The sequence below is a fragment of the Prionailurus viverrinus genome, chromosome B4, assembly GCF_022837055.1.
Source record: "Prionailurus viverrinus isolate Anna chromosome B4, UM_Priviv_1.0, whole genome shotgun sequence".
Classification (NCBI taxonomy): domain Eukaryota; kingdom Metazoa; phylum Chordata; class Mammalia; order Carnivora; family Felidae; genus Prionailurus; species Prionailurus viverrinus.
Genome location: NC_062567.1, coordinates 133,883,982 through 133,899,516, shown reverse-complemented (window position 1 = coordinate 133,899,516; position 15,535 = coordinate 133,883,982). Strand labels below are relative to the sequence as shown.

General features: G+C 46.7%; 1 protein-coding gene across 7 annotated transcripts in view; it reads left to right on the top strand.

The window, feature by feature from the left end:
• Positions 1-15,535, top strand: part of EFCAB6 (EF-hand calcium binding domain 6) — a 251,139-nt gene that overhangs the window by 136,271 nt on the left and 99,333 nt on the right. For all 7 annotated transcript variants that reach the window (XM_047868126.1, XM_047868128.1, XM_047868127.1 and 4 more), the window contains 2 exons: positions 379-552; positions 2,148-2,316. In XM_047868126.1, the coding sequence (XP_047724082.1) occupies positions 379-552; positions 2,148-2,316 (343 nt within the window). The remainder of the gene's footprint in view (positions 1-378; positions 553-2,147; positions 2,317-15,535) is intronic.

The window sequence follows — 15,535 nt, the reverse complement described above, 5'->3', positions numbered from 1 at the left end:
TTCCATTCTTTCCCACAGCTTGTGGAGCCACTCATATGGGGGACCTGTGGGTTGTTTCCAGTGTTTGGCTACTGCAAATAAAGCTGAATAGATTGTACAGGCCTTCGTATAGACCTACACATCTCTATTTCTCTTGGGCAGATACCCGAGGGCAGAGGGGTTGGTTCCTCTGGATGAGTGTGTATTTAAGGTGTGTATGCGAGGTGTATGTTCAAGGTGTATATGCCGGGTGAGTGTTCAAGGTGTCTTCCAGAATGGTTGCACCATTTTGTACCTCACCAGCCACAGGTATTCCCATCCTTGTCAGCACTTGGTAGGGTCAGTCTTTTTAATTTCCGCCACCCTAATGGGTGTGTTCTGATCCTTTTAAAAATTCAGACTCTGCAGTAAGTTTCAGGATATCACTTCAGGAAGAATCCTTTACAAGGAACTTTTGGCACGCGTCGGAATTAGCGGTCCACCCACCATCTCTCCAGCTCTTGTTCCGAAGGATCAAGTGTTCGGTGAACATTTTCATAAAGAGGAACAGCAGCAGCCAGACCTTCCTGAGAGGTAAAACGGAACAAAAGGAAAACGCGTATCAAAACCACAGTGTCTGTTGTAGGGGAGGTGGTTCGTAAATATTCATTAACTAAACGCATGTCTTAATATTTTATTACTTAAATGAGAAAAACGGCAAACCATACGTACCGCGAGTAGAGTCAGGGGAGTTGAGAGCAAGCAGAGATCTTAGGGATCAGTGGGTTGACCTATTAATTCTGGAAATGAAAGCACTTAGGTCTGCAAGGTCTGGGGACTGACCTCAGGTTACTCGCAAACTTAGTGGCCACCCTGGGTCAAGAACCCAGGACCTTCAACTCCCAGAGAACCTGTCTGCCACACAACCATTACGTGCCTGCGTTCACATTGGTCCTTTTCCAGAAACTTAGGCCTCTTACGACTGTTTAATATTTATGGTAAAATATACCCATTAAACCAGGTAACGTTTTCTGACATGAATGATAGAATTATTCAAATGATCACCAAATTGAATTGCAACAATAAAACATGCTTAGCAAATCTATTAAACATCGGACTGATGAATATTCTAGCCCTTCCTCATTTTGGAAAATATAGGTTTAGTCTAATGAAAAGATACTGTTTTAACTTGCTGGTTCATAGCTTATAATAAATCCACAAGGAAAGTTAAAATGTTGACCTATTCAGCAGACTTCGCTCTGTCATTTCCCTTTAAAAAGTTCTTAAGTAGAGAGCAGTGGGAATATTTTAATGCTGTGCTAATGAAATTTGAATATCTGGACATTTCAGCGGTAGCTTTAGAAATGGGCAGAAGGATGGTATTTTAAGGGAAAGGTTAAATAGTCTGTGACAAGGTATGTCTGCCTCCCAAAACCAATGGAAGAAGTAATGATAATTATGTGTTTTATAAAATGTGGGCATTCCCGGAGAGCTCTTCAAAGCTGATGGAAGCAGCAGGAGGGGAGAAGTCCTTTCTCCAAGAGAAAGGCTCAGCTCTTCCCCTTCCCCGACTCCAGTGGGGTCCCAGAGACTTCTGGAGAGCTGGAGAATTCATTATCCTCAACTGCACACTCTCTCCCCCTCCCCCACACAGCACGTGGCATAAAATCTGGGTTTGATAAATCCAGTTGACTGTGTAAATCAACTTGGAATAATTGCAAACTTCCCTTCCTTCCCATGGCTGTTTGGTGACTTTTTGGACCTGGCTATCGCTAAGTGGCCTATTGAATTTAAAGCTTTGTAAAGGGCTGTGACTTTTCATCTTCCGACTTCACACAAATATTTACTTTTCCCCGCCATGTCGGCCAGTCACATGCCCTACTTGAGCCAGCTCAAAGCACAGTTGAGAACCTTAGCACAAGGATAACAATTTCCTGGAGCTCCCCGCTCCGGCCTGTGGCCACATACTCGCCACACGGGGAGAGTTTTCACCTGACACAGTGCTGCGGACCTCTCTGGAACCCACAAGCCATGGGCGGGTAAGAAGTTCCCCAGCCACTCCATCTATCTGAGAATCTGGTTCCTTGTTGGTGAGAAGGGGCTGGTAGGCCTCCTGTTGCCCTGGGTTGAATCGAAATCGGGTGAGGTCTGTAGGAAGCACTCTGCTAAATTCCCGATTGTGATTTTAGAGCCAAGCCCACTGGGGACAAAAGCACCCTGACCAAGAAAACGACTAAGGAGGAAGTGATCGAAAAACACAAAAGATGCATACAGCAGCAGGACCCAGCATTCCGAAAAATATCTCTTGACTTCAGCAAGGAGCCGGCTGGCAAAGTTAACGTGCATGACTTCAAGAAGGTAGGGGAATGGGTTTCTCTGTGTTTCTGGGTTTTCTTTTGCTCCTGGAGAGGTTCATACTAACAGGCTTTAAAGGGTAGGCATTACATTTTCAGTGAGGGTTTATTCCCTTACCGGCAAAGCACATTCATTTCTAGGCATCGTTCAACAACGTAAAAGGATTCTCTTGGCCAAAAATGTCCTTGGCAACTTCCTTCAGAGGACACGTATGGACGTGGCTAGTTTGGGATATTTAAACTTTCGAACGAAGCATTCACTGAAGTGTCGTTCTGGACGGCTGCGGGGTGCCTGGCTCCAGCCATTGCGCGTGGAGTGCATCCTGGGGCAGAACGGCGGTGCCGGGAACAAAAACTTCTCAGGCCCCTTCCCTGCCAGCGAGGAGTTTGGTGATGCTGTGGTCACAGAGCTGGGGTTTGTGCCTCGAGAAAGTGAAAAAAAAAAAAAAAATCTGGCAGTAAAAGCTGGGAAGCTCAGAGTGCTGATTTGCATGCGCTTGTGGGAGCTGGAAGGTTCTGCCAGAAAGGACTCAGCTTGAAGGGTTCTGCACAGACTTCTCAGGAATTAATTTCAATGATTGCTTAAAATTCCTGTTACGACCCCTCCAGCTAATCATCTTCAGCTATTTTTAAGAAAACCATTGCAGTTAATATGTAGCAGTGTCTGTGTGGACAAATTTAGAAGAAGGCAATGAAATGTATTTCCAAGAAGAGAATAATTATATCAGTAGCTACTATTTATCTGCCTGGGGGTGGGATGGGCAGCTACCGAAACAGCCCAGACCTCCCGCCACCCCCCCCCCCCCAAGACTGGATGATGTGCAGACATGGGGCATGGTGAGGGGGACAGATTCAAGAAATATTTGGGGAGAATGGGTAATGGATAAGAAAGAGGCAAATGGGCAAGGATAGTTCCTCCATCTCTGGTTTGAGGGACCGGCTGGCTGATAATCAGCCATCGGTAACTCCGGCGAGCGGGACGGATGGTGGTATGTGGGTGTGAATCACCTGACGCTCCCAGGGTGCCTTGTCCTAGACTCCTTCGTCCCCAAGTCCCCTGGCACAGTCCCGACCCCTCACGCCCCACAGTCTAGAACGACCATAGTGCTCAATGCTCTCGATCATGGAGTCGGTTCACAGGTTCACAGGAGACCAGGAACCCACCAGGCTGCCGCTGGGTGTTCAGAGGGACGGTGCTTCCCTTAGAGACGGGCGGTGGGTGGCGGCAGAGCAGGGACGCCCGCCCAGACCGCAGACCCCCCGCACAGCTCTTTCCACTGCTCGCCCGAGAACAGGCCAGTAAGCTCAGCGGCAGGTTCTTCCATCGCAGGGCCTCTGCGCCATCGCTAGGCCAGCGACCCCCTTGCGGGCACCTCTAGTTTGCATCCCGGAGCACCGTCCTAAAACTTCAGTCTCAGCTCCCCGCCTGCCTGCTGGACTTCTTCACGCGGGTGTCTAGAGACGCCCGTGTTCTCGCCAAGGCCGTTCTGCTGGCAGCCTGGCCATTCTCAAGGACGGCCTCTTCCCAGTTGCCGGGGGCTCCAGTCTGGGGTCTTCCTTGACTCTCCTCTTTGTCTCACACCCACCGCCGGTGCATCAACAGAGCCAACGGGCTTTGTGTGTTCTCAACCCGGCAGCCAGAGTCACACTCCAACAGGTCCGACAGAAGGGGCCACTCCTGCTCGGAACCCTCCCACGGCCCCCCACCTCGCTCGCATACGAACCAGAGTCCTCACAGGGCCTAGAGGCTCCCACGCTGCCCAGCCCCTCATTATCTCTCTGATGTCCACTCTTCCCGCCCTCCCCGCTGCTCACTTCGCTCCGGCCACCCCAGCCTCCTGCTCTCCCGCAGACCGCTCCGCCTTGGCACGGGCTGTCCCCTCCACCTGGAGGACTGTCATTCCTATGGCAAATACAACCTGCTCTCCCACCTCGATCTCCTTTACCCCATTTTTCTTCTCGCGATGTTACCACCCACTACCACGCATCTTGTGCTGAGAACCCTTTCGTTCATTCCTTCGCTCTGCTGTTTGCTCGATTTCCTCCATTAAAACGTATGCTCCGAAGGTGGACATTTTTGTGTCTTTTGGACAGTGATGCATCCCAGATGCTTGGCGTGAAGCAGGGCCCTACATTTACTGAATGAGTGGATGAGCTTGAAGAGTAACTATAGAGTCCCCAGGGGAGCCCAGAACGGACGCCGCTTGGGGACTGAGGGAGACGGGTGTGTCGAAAGCCCATCAGGATTTCTAGGCATGAGGCTGGCTCCCACACCGCCCGCGGCGATGCCCAAGCCCACCCAAGCCCCCTCCTCCGCCCCCTGAGTTTCCCTGCGTTCTTGCTGACCTTGAGGGGCACCTGTAGAACACTTGTTCTTTTGGCTGCTTCCTGGCAGTGCCTGAGTGCCTCTCCTTCTCCCTCTCGGATCTCCTGGCTTCCCCAAGACTCCCCTGCCTCCTGAAGGTGTGCCCACGGTGAGGCGACAGGGAAGGAGAAACCACAAAAGGACAGGGTCAACATGCCGGGAGAAAAGTTGACGGGTGTTTTAACGACCAATTCGCTGTGAACCCGATGAGGCAGATGATCGGCTGATGTCCCCCCTGGTGACTTGTGGGGTTTAACCTTTGGGAAGCATCCTTTTTTTTTTTTTTTTCCAATATATGAAATTTATAGTCAAATTGGTTTCCATACAACACCCAGTGCTCATCCCGAAAGGTGCCCTCCTCAATACCCATCACCCACCCTCTCCTCCCTCCCACCCCCCATCAACCCTCAGTTTGTTCTCAGTTGGGAAGCATCCTGTCGTTGACCAACCTTTTAGCCCAAAGATCAACAGCCATGGGGTGATTTTAAACAGTCCACCTGGGACCTAGGTTTGAACTTCAAAAGCTAATAACTTCAAAGCATTATGTAAATATAAACTCCATTGTTAATCGAAAAGCTTGTTTCTAGATCAAGGCACTTCTCCTACCAGGGAGGTCGGAGCTGGAGAAATGGTCTTACACCACAGAAAGAAACAAAGAGTTTAGATTAGACATAATGCAGGGCATCTGGACATCGAAGGCTTGGGAGTGTCGAACTTCAGCGGTAACGGTAAGGAAACCTTTGGAATCGACTCCTCTGAGATCTTCAAGGATAAATGACAATAGCCAGTGTGTAATCGTAGTAACAGCGGTAATAGCGGCGATGACGATGACGGCCGCCCCTGGAAAGTGACAATGCTGAGCGTGCTCATCACGACGGCCACCGGAGGTCCAGCCCCTCCTGTGCGCCCACACTGCGCCCTGTTGCTTCGCGTATCTGATCCCTAATCCTCACAGAGACACTGCGGGGTGGACGTGACGCTGTGCCCGTTCCACAAGCGAGGGGACCGAAGCTCGGAGTTAGGACAGTGGCTCAGTGTTGTTCAGCTGGTAAGCCGTTCAGGCACTTGGACTGGAGTCCACGTCAGTCTCTCTCAGCCTCACACCCTTGCTGGGTGGGTTTGCTGGGTGTACGATGGGGTTGCTGGAAATAATTGCTGGCAGCTTTGAGGTTGTATCTGGCCTCGGGATTTTGGAAGACGAACGTTCATTTCGCTAACAGTGTTCTGTAATTTCTCCCTAGCATTTTGGTCACGGACATGCAACGTTTTTGCCCTCCTTTCCCCCCAGATCTGTGCCGCCCCGATGAGTTTGATGCGGTGGTTGCCGATTTTCATCCCAGAGGACTTGGGAGTGAGGCTCTCAGTCACATGCACCTGCTTGCCCAATTATGCATGCGTGCGGTTGTTCACAATTTGAACGGAGGCAGCGCTTCGCATTGGTCCAGATACCTTGTCCTCTAAATGAGAAGCGCTGATTATTTATTCTCACCAGCCATTGCCTAACCAGCGGCCGGCCGTACAGGTTCAACCGGGGGAAAGGTGTAATAGAATCTCAAACCGGGTGGGAACTTAGGGGTCACCAAATCCTGGGAGCCCCTGTGTTGTCATTGCTGGGAACACCGTTTCAGGTTTCACCACCTCGGTCAGGAAGATTTTGTCTACAGTACGATTCATCTGTTAACTAATAGCCTGTCTCCCCCCTTTTTTCTCTCTTTAATATAAAAGATTTCAGAGTTTCTGGAGAGTGAGGTGACCAGCGACAGCACACGGAGTCGACAGTCCTGCCAGAGGCAGAGCTGTGGGGGTCTTAGTGACCTCGGTGTGCTTTCTGCGGTTAAATGGGTCGTTTCCTCTGGGGATGGTGGGGGGGCTATTCTTTCTGGAACGCCACTAGATCTGGTCTGGGCACGTTGCACCCGACGTTAAACCATCTCTCACGGCAGCCCTGAAGGCGTATCTGTCTCCCAGGAAATGCCCCTCTCCCTGCTCATTGTTTGCTTTGGCTGCTGTACCGCATGGCCTGTGACTTTCGCAGACTTCGTAACGTGTCGTTTTATTTAGATGACAAGTTGAGAACCGGCAGTGGTGCAGGAAAACTGGCATTGAACTCCAGGGTGATCTAGAACCTTTATATTCCCTCTCTGGGTGCTTTTCTTTTCTTCTTGCCCTCTCCTGCACATGCCGAGTTAGCAGAAAAACCCCAAAACCGTGTCTTATGTAAGAGAGGTGGTTACTTTTCCGTCACGTAACAGGGGGCCCAGATGCTATCTGGACAGGCCAGGGTATCAGCTCTGCAGGGTCTCAGAGGTCCAGGCCGCTTCTAGCTTTCTCCTCTTTCAGCCTCCTGCCCGTGCATGGAACACAGCTGCTAGAGCACCAGCCATCACACACACCTCTCAACCATAAAGAAGGGGCAGGTGAAGGCAAAAGGCTTGAGCCACACAAGTCTGCCTGCCTGCCTGCCTGCCTGCCTGCCTGCCTGCCTGCCTGCCTGCCTTCCTTCCTTCCTTCCTTCCTTCCTTCCTTCCTTCCTCTCTTTCCCTTTTTCTTTCTTCACTCTCTTGGAAGCTTCTCTCAGCAGCTTCATCTTATGGACCAGGCTGTGTTATGCAGGGGACTTATAGGCAGATATATGTGATTTTTTGCTGGGTACATAACTACCTTTAGAAAAAGCAAGGTTCCGTTCCTAAGGGAGAAGGAGAGAGTGTACATCGGGCAGGCGAACATAATGGTCTCTGCCGTCCTTTCTCTCGGTAAACATTTCGAGGCTGCCTGCTCACACCTGGTATGGGACTAAACCCCATGGGGATGTGGAGAAGGCAGGGGTTTCGTTGCTTGGGGCCAGTGACCCATGGGGAACATGAAATGACAAAACATCCAAGGACACGTGAGTCGACATTAGTCTAATTGTGTAATTAGACTAATGGAGCTGTTCCATCCATCAGGCACTTGAGGGCAGCTTTACAATTACACTTCCCTGTAATTGGCTGTTCCTGGCGGGACATCGTTACTCTTCGTCCGCAGTAAATACGCTGTATGTTGTTCGGTCCACTGTTCTCCTTAGTCCCATCCCCGGAGTCCCAGCTGAGGCCTCTGGAGACAGACGTAGGGCTGCAGAGCTCACCAGCAAGCCTACAGAGCCCCTGAGGCCTATATCAGCAAAGCGAGAGTCTGTAGCAGCCGCCCCCACCCCGAGTGCCCCAGATTCTTGCTGCCTATGCCTTCTGGCTTCTCACCTGCCTTACTTAGGGGGAGGTGAGCTCTCCCTCCAGCAGAGCGCCCCACGCCCTTTGGGTGCTGGTCAGACTCACGTGTCCGGGAACTGGCCCCTTGCCACCCCTAACCATCACTTCCTAATCACACAGCCTTTCCCACTTGGGGGTCAGGGACCTGAATATAAACCAAGCTTCACAAACACCACCGAGCCTCGCAAGGGCCTCAGGTGTGGATGAGCAAATTAAACGAGTGTGGTGACTCGTGGAGAAGTCGATTTTGTTTTCAAGTTGGGTATTAAATATTTTCCTTTGTCTGGTTTTAAACCTTCCATTGGGAGCATACGACTCCGGTAAATGAAACAGGTATGTAAAAGCTCTTGGTCGTATATTACGGTCAGTTTCGTGAGGGGGAAAAGCAAAAATAAGGGAACAGTAACAAGGACAAACATAGAGTGAATTCTTGCCATTTTCGACCACACGGATGTATCCCGGGGGCATTATGCTCAGTGAAATAAGTCAGACAAAGACCAACACCATGTGATTTCACTCACATGTGGAATCTAAAAAACAAAACAAAGGCGCAAGCAAAAGAAAGGAAGAGACTCACAGGTACGGGAAAGTGTGGGTTCCCGGAGGTGGGAAGGCCTGCTGACATAGGTGAAGGGGGATAGGTGACATAGGTGACGTAGGTGAAGGGGATTGCGAGCTCCAGACTTCCAGTTATAAAATACATAAGTCATGGGGATGTTATGTACAGCACAGGGAATACAGTCAATAATACTGTAATAACTTTGCATGGTGACAGGTGGTAACTAATCGCAGGGATCATTTTGTAACGTATAAAAACATTGAATCACTATGATGTATACCGAAAACTAATAGGATATTGTATGTCAATCATTCTTTGGTTTTAAGAAGTTTAGGGGCGCCTGGGTGGCTCAGTCGGTTGAGCATCCGACTTCGCCTCAGGTCATGATCTCACAGTTCGTGGGTTCAAGTCCTACATCTGGCTCTGTGCTGACAGCTCAGAGCCTAGAGCTTGCTTCAGATTCTGTGTCTCCCTCTCTCGCTGCCCGTTCCTACTCAAGCTCTGTCTCTGACTCTCAAAGATAAATAAACATTGAAAAATATTCTTAATAAATAAATAAGAAGTTATAAAAGGGCAAACTGAAGCTCTTACAGTAAGAGACACAGATACACCCACAGAGTCAGAGACCCTGAAAGCTGATCTCTATGGGGTCATCTCCCCACATTTGCCCTTTTAAGGGTATTGCTGCTAAAGCCTTCTGACACCACGTTGCATTTTGACTGTTGCGCGGACAGAGAGAAGTTCTCGGTGCTCGATCTGCCGGCCCAGTCAGATCCAGTGCACGGAGCCCAGGCTGTCTGTCCTTGTTGGGGGAGAGGGGGCTCATGACTCAGGTAAGAAAACGCTTGGGAGGAGCAGAGGAAGTGCTGTGCTCTTGAGGAGCGGTGGCAGGGGTAGGGCGAGTAGACCTGGTTCTTCAGCTTTGTTCCAAACAGCTTCCCAACGCTGCCCATGTTTTAAGGGGTGACGGCTGTGTGTTCAGAGTCCCTCACGTGCTCACTTTCGCTGTACCACGCCCAGCACACCATCATCAAAAGTCAGTATTTCTCCACCTTCTGGCAGCAGCTGCCCTGCCAGAGGCCACAGCTGGATTCTTTCAGCATCTGGCTGCGCCCAAATTGGCCGGATCCTCCAGGGCAGGAGCCGTTCGTTCGTTGCAGACGCCCAGTGTTCAACAGACCACGCCTCCCGGGCTTCCGTTTTGCCACGTGTTCTCAGGGCCTGGCCCCCTGGAGGGCCTTGGTCTCCTAAATACCGCAGTGTGGGGACTTGCATGCAGGTCCGGAGCTGGGCGCTACTCTGGAAAGGGAACCCAGTCAGGGTGTCTGCGAGGGCACTAGGAATGACTCCATCCCACCCTGAAGCGGTTGGAGTCTGTCAGTTTTGTTAGTCTTCCCAAAGTAACAACCTCGTATTGTTATTCTCTTCTCATGTATTTGTTCTATATTTGTTTATTTCTGCTGTGAGGTCAATGATCTTTTTTTTTCCTGCTCCTTGATTGGGATTTAATTTGCTTTTCTTTTTCTCGTTTCTTGAGATAGAATGTGAAATCATTGCTTTTTAGCCTTCATTTCTCTCGTGTATGAACTGTTGGCTACACATTGCCCTCTAGGTACAGGCTTAGCTACATCCACAAGTTTGGGTATACCATTCATTGTCATTCAGTTTAAAATATGTTATAGCTTCCCTTGTGATTTCTTCTTCTTCCAACGGTTTATTTAAGGAGCGTGTTGTTTAGGGACGCCTGAGTGGCTCTGTCAGTTGAGTGTCCAACTTCAGCTGAGGTCATGATCTCACAGTTATGGGTTTGAGCCCTGAGTCAGGCTTTGCACCGACAGTATGGAACCTGCTTAGGATTCTCACTCTCCCCCTCTCTCTGCCCCTTCCCTGTGCTCGCTCTCTCTCTCTCTCTCTCTCTCTCTCAAAAATGAGCATTAAAAAAGTGTATTGTTTAACTTCCACACAGTTGGGATTTTCTAATTTACCTTTTATTACTGATTTTATTTTATTATTTATTTATTAAAAAAAATTTTTTTTAATGCTTATTTATTTTTGAGACAGAGAGAAACAGAGCATGAACAGCAAGGATCAGAGAGAGATGGAGACACAGAATCCCAAGCAGGCTCCAGGCTCTCAGCTGTCAGCACAGTGCCCAGCGTGGGGTTCAAACTCACAGACCATGAGATCATGACCTGAGCCAAAGTCGGAGCCTCAACCGACTGAGCTACCCAGGTGCCCCTATTACTGATCCTAAAGTCAATTCCATTGTGATCAGAGAATAAATTCGAAAGCCTAAATGACTTCAACCAATCCTTTGAGATAAATTGAGGCTTGTATTAGGACCCAACACATAGACAATTTTGGTAAATGTCCTATACGTCCATGAAAAGAATGTGTACTCCATCGTGGTCCTTCAGTTTTCTAAGTATGTCAATTAGGTTGATTTCATTAATTGTGTTTCAGAACTTCTGTATCCTTATCAAATTGTTGCCTGCTCATTCCATCAGCTATTGTGAGAAGTATGTTAAAGTCACTCATCTCATTTTGGATTTGTCTAGTGAGATCCTTCTTCATTCTATTGATTTTTACTTTATTCAGTTGACACTAAATTACTGGGTACACGTAGATTTAGAATTGCCGCACCTCCTTTATCATTATGACATGACTCTTGATACAGAGTAATGCTACTTGCCTTCAAGCCTATTTTTGTCTGATAATGATATAGTTACTTTGACTTTCTTTTGATTCATGTTTGCACAATGTAAGCTTTTCTGCCCTTTCAATTCAAACGTTCTGGGTGCCTAATTTATTATTATTTTTTTTATTAAAAAAAAATTTTTTAACGTTTATTTATTTTTGAGACAGAGACAGAGCATGAATGGGGGAGGGGCAGAGAGAGAGGGAGACACAGAATCGGAAGCAGGTTCCAGGCTCTGAGCCATCAGCCCGGAGCCTGATGCGGGGCTCGAACTCACGGACCGCGAGATCGTGACCTGAGCTGAAGTCGGACGCTTAACCGACTGAGCCACCCAGGCGCCCCTCTGGGTGCCTAATTTAAAGTAAGTCTCTTGGGGTACCTGGCTGCCTCAGTCGGTGCAATGTGTGACTCTTAATCTCAAGGTTGTAAGTTTGAGCCCCATGTTGGGTATAGAGATTACTTAAAAATAAAATCTTTTTTAAAAAAGAAATAAAAGTAAGTCTCTTATAGGCAGCATATAGTTGATATTTTAGAAGATGTGGTGTGACAGTCAGTCTTCTATTTCAAGTATCCTGCCTGTTTTATATTTAATGACTAATATTGTTGGTTTTATATCTATCATCTGAGTTTTTTTTTTCTATTTGACCAGCTGTCTCATGGAGCTTCTTACCTTTTTTTAAGAGTATTCAGCTATTTCTTTTAGTCCATTTCCCCCTCTGTTAGCTTATTGGTGAGAACATTCTTCTGTCATTCAGACACAGGCTACACCAGTAATTTCAACACGCATCCTTACCTTAAAGTTCGTGGCTAACTATAGGTTATCATGTTTACCACTTCCCTAACAATGCTGGATTTCAAAATGCTTTAATTTCACGGTGCCTGGGTGGCTCAGTCAGTTAAACATCCGGCTCTTGGTTTCGGCTCAGGTCATAATGTCACGGCTTCGTGGGGTCAAGCCCTGCAGTGCAGAGCCTGCTTGGGATTCTCTCCCTCTCCCTCTCTCTCAGCCCCTCCCCTACTCATGATGTCTCTGTCTCTCTCAAAATAAATAAATAAACTTAAAAAGTGCTTCAACTTCAGGTATCCCTGTCTTTTGTGAGTTATTGTTGTCACACATTTAAATTTATATGTAAGTTAAATCCCACAAGACGTTGTTGTTGTTATTATTATTATTATTATTATTATTGCTAATAAGCTGTCACATGTATCTACAGGTCTAGTCTTGTTCTTCCATCGTACGTTTTTGTGCTTGTACCTGGGCTTCTTTTCATTCTGCGTAAAGACCTCCTTTTTGTCCTTCTGCTAACATGAGTGTGCTGGAAACTAACTCTGTTTCCATGGTTTACTCCGTTTTCCTTAGTTGGTACCTCAGGTCCGTTTTCTGGCCCAGGACCCCACCCAGGATCCCACACACAGTTAATTGTCACATCTCCTTAGCTCCTGTTGGCTGTGACAGTTTCTCTCTCAGACTTAACTCGTTTTTGATGACCTTGACGGTTTTGAGATTACTGGCCAGATATTTTGAGAATGTCACTCTGTTGGGATTTGTCTGATATTTTCCTCATGATTAGAGCAGGGTAATAATGTTTTTGGAAGGGAGACCATAGAGGTCAAGTACCCTCTGATCGCATCCGATCAGAGGATATGCCATCAACATGACCGATCACTGTCGATATTGACCTTGATCACCTCGCTGAGGTGTCTGTCAGGCTTCTCCACTGTGCATGTACTCTTGTTTCCTTCTCTTTCCATACTGCACTCCTCGGGAAAAAGTCACTATGCACAGCCCACAGTGAAGGAGTGGGGAATTAATATGCTCCATATCTTTAAGGGCAGAATTTCTACAGAAACTATTTGGAATGCTTCTGTGTGGGAGAGTTGTATCTCCTGTCCCATGTATTAACTTACTCATTTATTTATATCAGTATGGATTCATGCTTCATTATCCTTTAAATGTCTGTACGATCCTTACAGGGCTTCCTTTTCTACTCCTGGTATTGATAATTCTTTAATCTTTTCTTTGTTTCTCAAATAGTTTAGCTGGAGGTTTATTGTTTATTTGATTGATCGTTTTTATTTTTATTTATTTATTTATTTTTAAAATTGTGTAATGTTTATTTATTTTTGCAAGAGAGAGACAGAGCATAAGCAGGGAGGGGCAAAGAGAGAGAGAGAGAGAGAGAGAGAGAGAGAGAGAGAGAGATCCAGAATCCAAAGCAGGCTCCAGGCTCTGAGCTGTCAGCACAGAGCCTGACATGGGGCTCGAACTCATGAACCGTGAGATCATGACCTGAGCCGAAGTCGGACACTTAACCGACTGAGCCACCCAGGCACCCTGATTGATTGTTTTTATAAAACAAGCTGTGTTTTCACTGATTTTCTCTATTTGTCTATATTCTATTTCATTCATTTCTACTCTTATGTCTCATTTCTTTTTTATATACTTACTCTACTTCCTTATTTTTACTTCTTTCGGATTTAATTTACCTGACACAGAAGGGGATTTTTCCTTGGAAGGTTCACCTTGAGAACCTGGTAGAATTCCTGGTGGTAAAATCCATGAAAGTGTGCCCCCACCCCTGCAAAAAGACTGGACCCTCCCCCCACCCCACCCCCCCACCCCCGAGTTTCTCAGTCTCGAGCTAATGCTCACTTAGCCCGCAGCAGATTGTCAAAATTACCACGTAAATGTTTTTACCAGTTTGTGGCTATAGTGGCTTCTGCTCCAGGTTAGCTGATCTTGGCTGTGATTGTGTGTGTTCACCTGTCTCTCCAGATGTCAGATTTCTCTGATGGCTCTAAGAAAGTTACTGATTTTCAGTATGTTCATCCCTTTTCTTGTTGTAACAATGGAAGTGATGACTTCTAAACTCTTCACATGTTAAACCTGGAAGCAGAAGTTCACACTTACATTTTAAAGATATTTTGGCTGGGGATAATAGCATTTTAGGTTGGCAATTACTCTCTCCTGGCATGTTTAAGATATCATTCCACTGTCTTCTGCCTTCTATCAGTTGTGTTGATAAATAAACCATCAGTCTTACTGCTGTACATTTGAATGCAATGTGTCTTTTTATTTCTCTAGACGTTTTTAGGATTTTTCTTTTGGTCTTTGGGTTTTAGCAGTTTTCTAGATGTGTCAAGGTGTTACTTTCTTTGAATGCATTCTGCTGGAGTTTGCAAGTCTTCTTGAATCTGTAGGTGGATGTGTTTAATAAATAAATTGTGGAAAATTCCCACCCATTATTTCTTTTCCTTCTACTTACTCCAGTTTTCTCTGTCTTTCTTAGATTCCAATTATGGATGTTAGACCCTTTGACGATATCTCACTTGTATCTCACTCTTTTATGCATTTTCCACTATTTTTCTTTCAGGGCGTCAGCCCCAGAATTTTCCACTGTCTTCTAGTTCATTAATCTTGTGTTCAGCTTTTTCTAATCTGTGGTTAATTTTATTCATATAAGTTCTTAATGTTAGTATTTTTTTCAGTTGTGGGATTTCCATCTGGTTATTTTTAATATACTCCATATTTGTGTCTTTTCTTCTGTTGTCTCAACGTATACCTGTATTTTCTTGAACATGTTATAGCTATTTAAAGAACTTTTTTCCTGCTAATTCAGTATCTGTGTCACCTATGGATCTTCTTCTATTGTCTTTTTTATCCCTTGATTTTGAGTCAGATGGCTCTGTCTCTGGGAGTGCCAGACAGATTTTTATTAAACGCCAGATATTGTGTTAAGAAAATTGAGAGGGTCTAGATAGTGGTACCATTTCCTTTGCTAGGCAGATAGAGTGGAAACTGATGATCTTAATCTAGTTAGGGACTGAGTCGATTTGAGGCTGGATTAAAGGCTCCATTTGATTTTATTTTTAAATTCCTATTCCTAGAGTATAGCCTCCAAAGTTTGCAACCCAGAATCTGGGTTATTCTCTGAGCCTTTGCTTCTGAGAAATCCTGAACTTTAAACTTTTGTTTGTCAGGACCACAAAGTGACAAAAAAAAAAAAAATCACATCTGCTTTTTAGAAGCTTTCTACCTTGATACTTAGTTTTCTGTTCCACATAACTTCTGAACTCAGCAAACATCTTGAGGGGGAAACCAGTAGTGTTGGGCTCAGTTCTCTGCTACCCCTTCTCACGAGGAATCTATTCAAGTCTCTGGTTTTGGTATCAGGGGTCCCATGGGCTCATCACAAGTTCTGTTGGCTTCTCCACCTGCTGGTAGTGACTGTCTGCCTGGGTCACCAGCCACATCCAGCCCTGAGTCTCTTGTCCTGCTCCCAGAATGCTTGAGTGAGGGCCCCCTCCTCTCAGACTGTTGTCCCTTGGAGTCCTGGTTGCCTCAGCAGCTCTCTG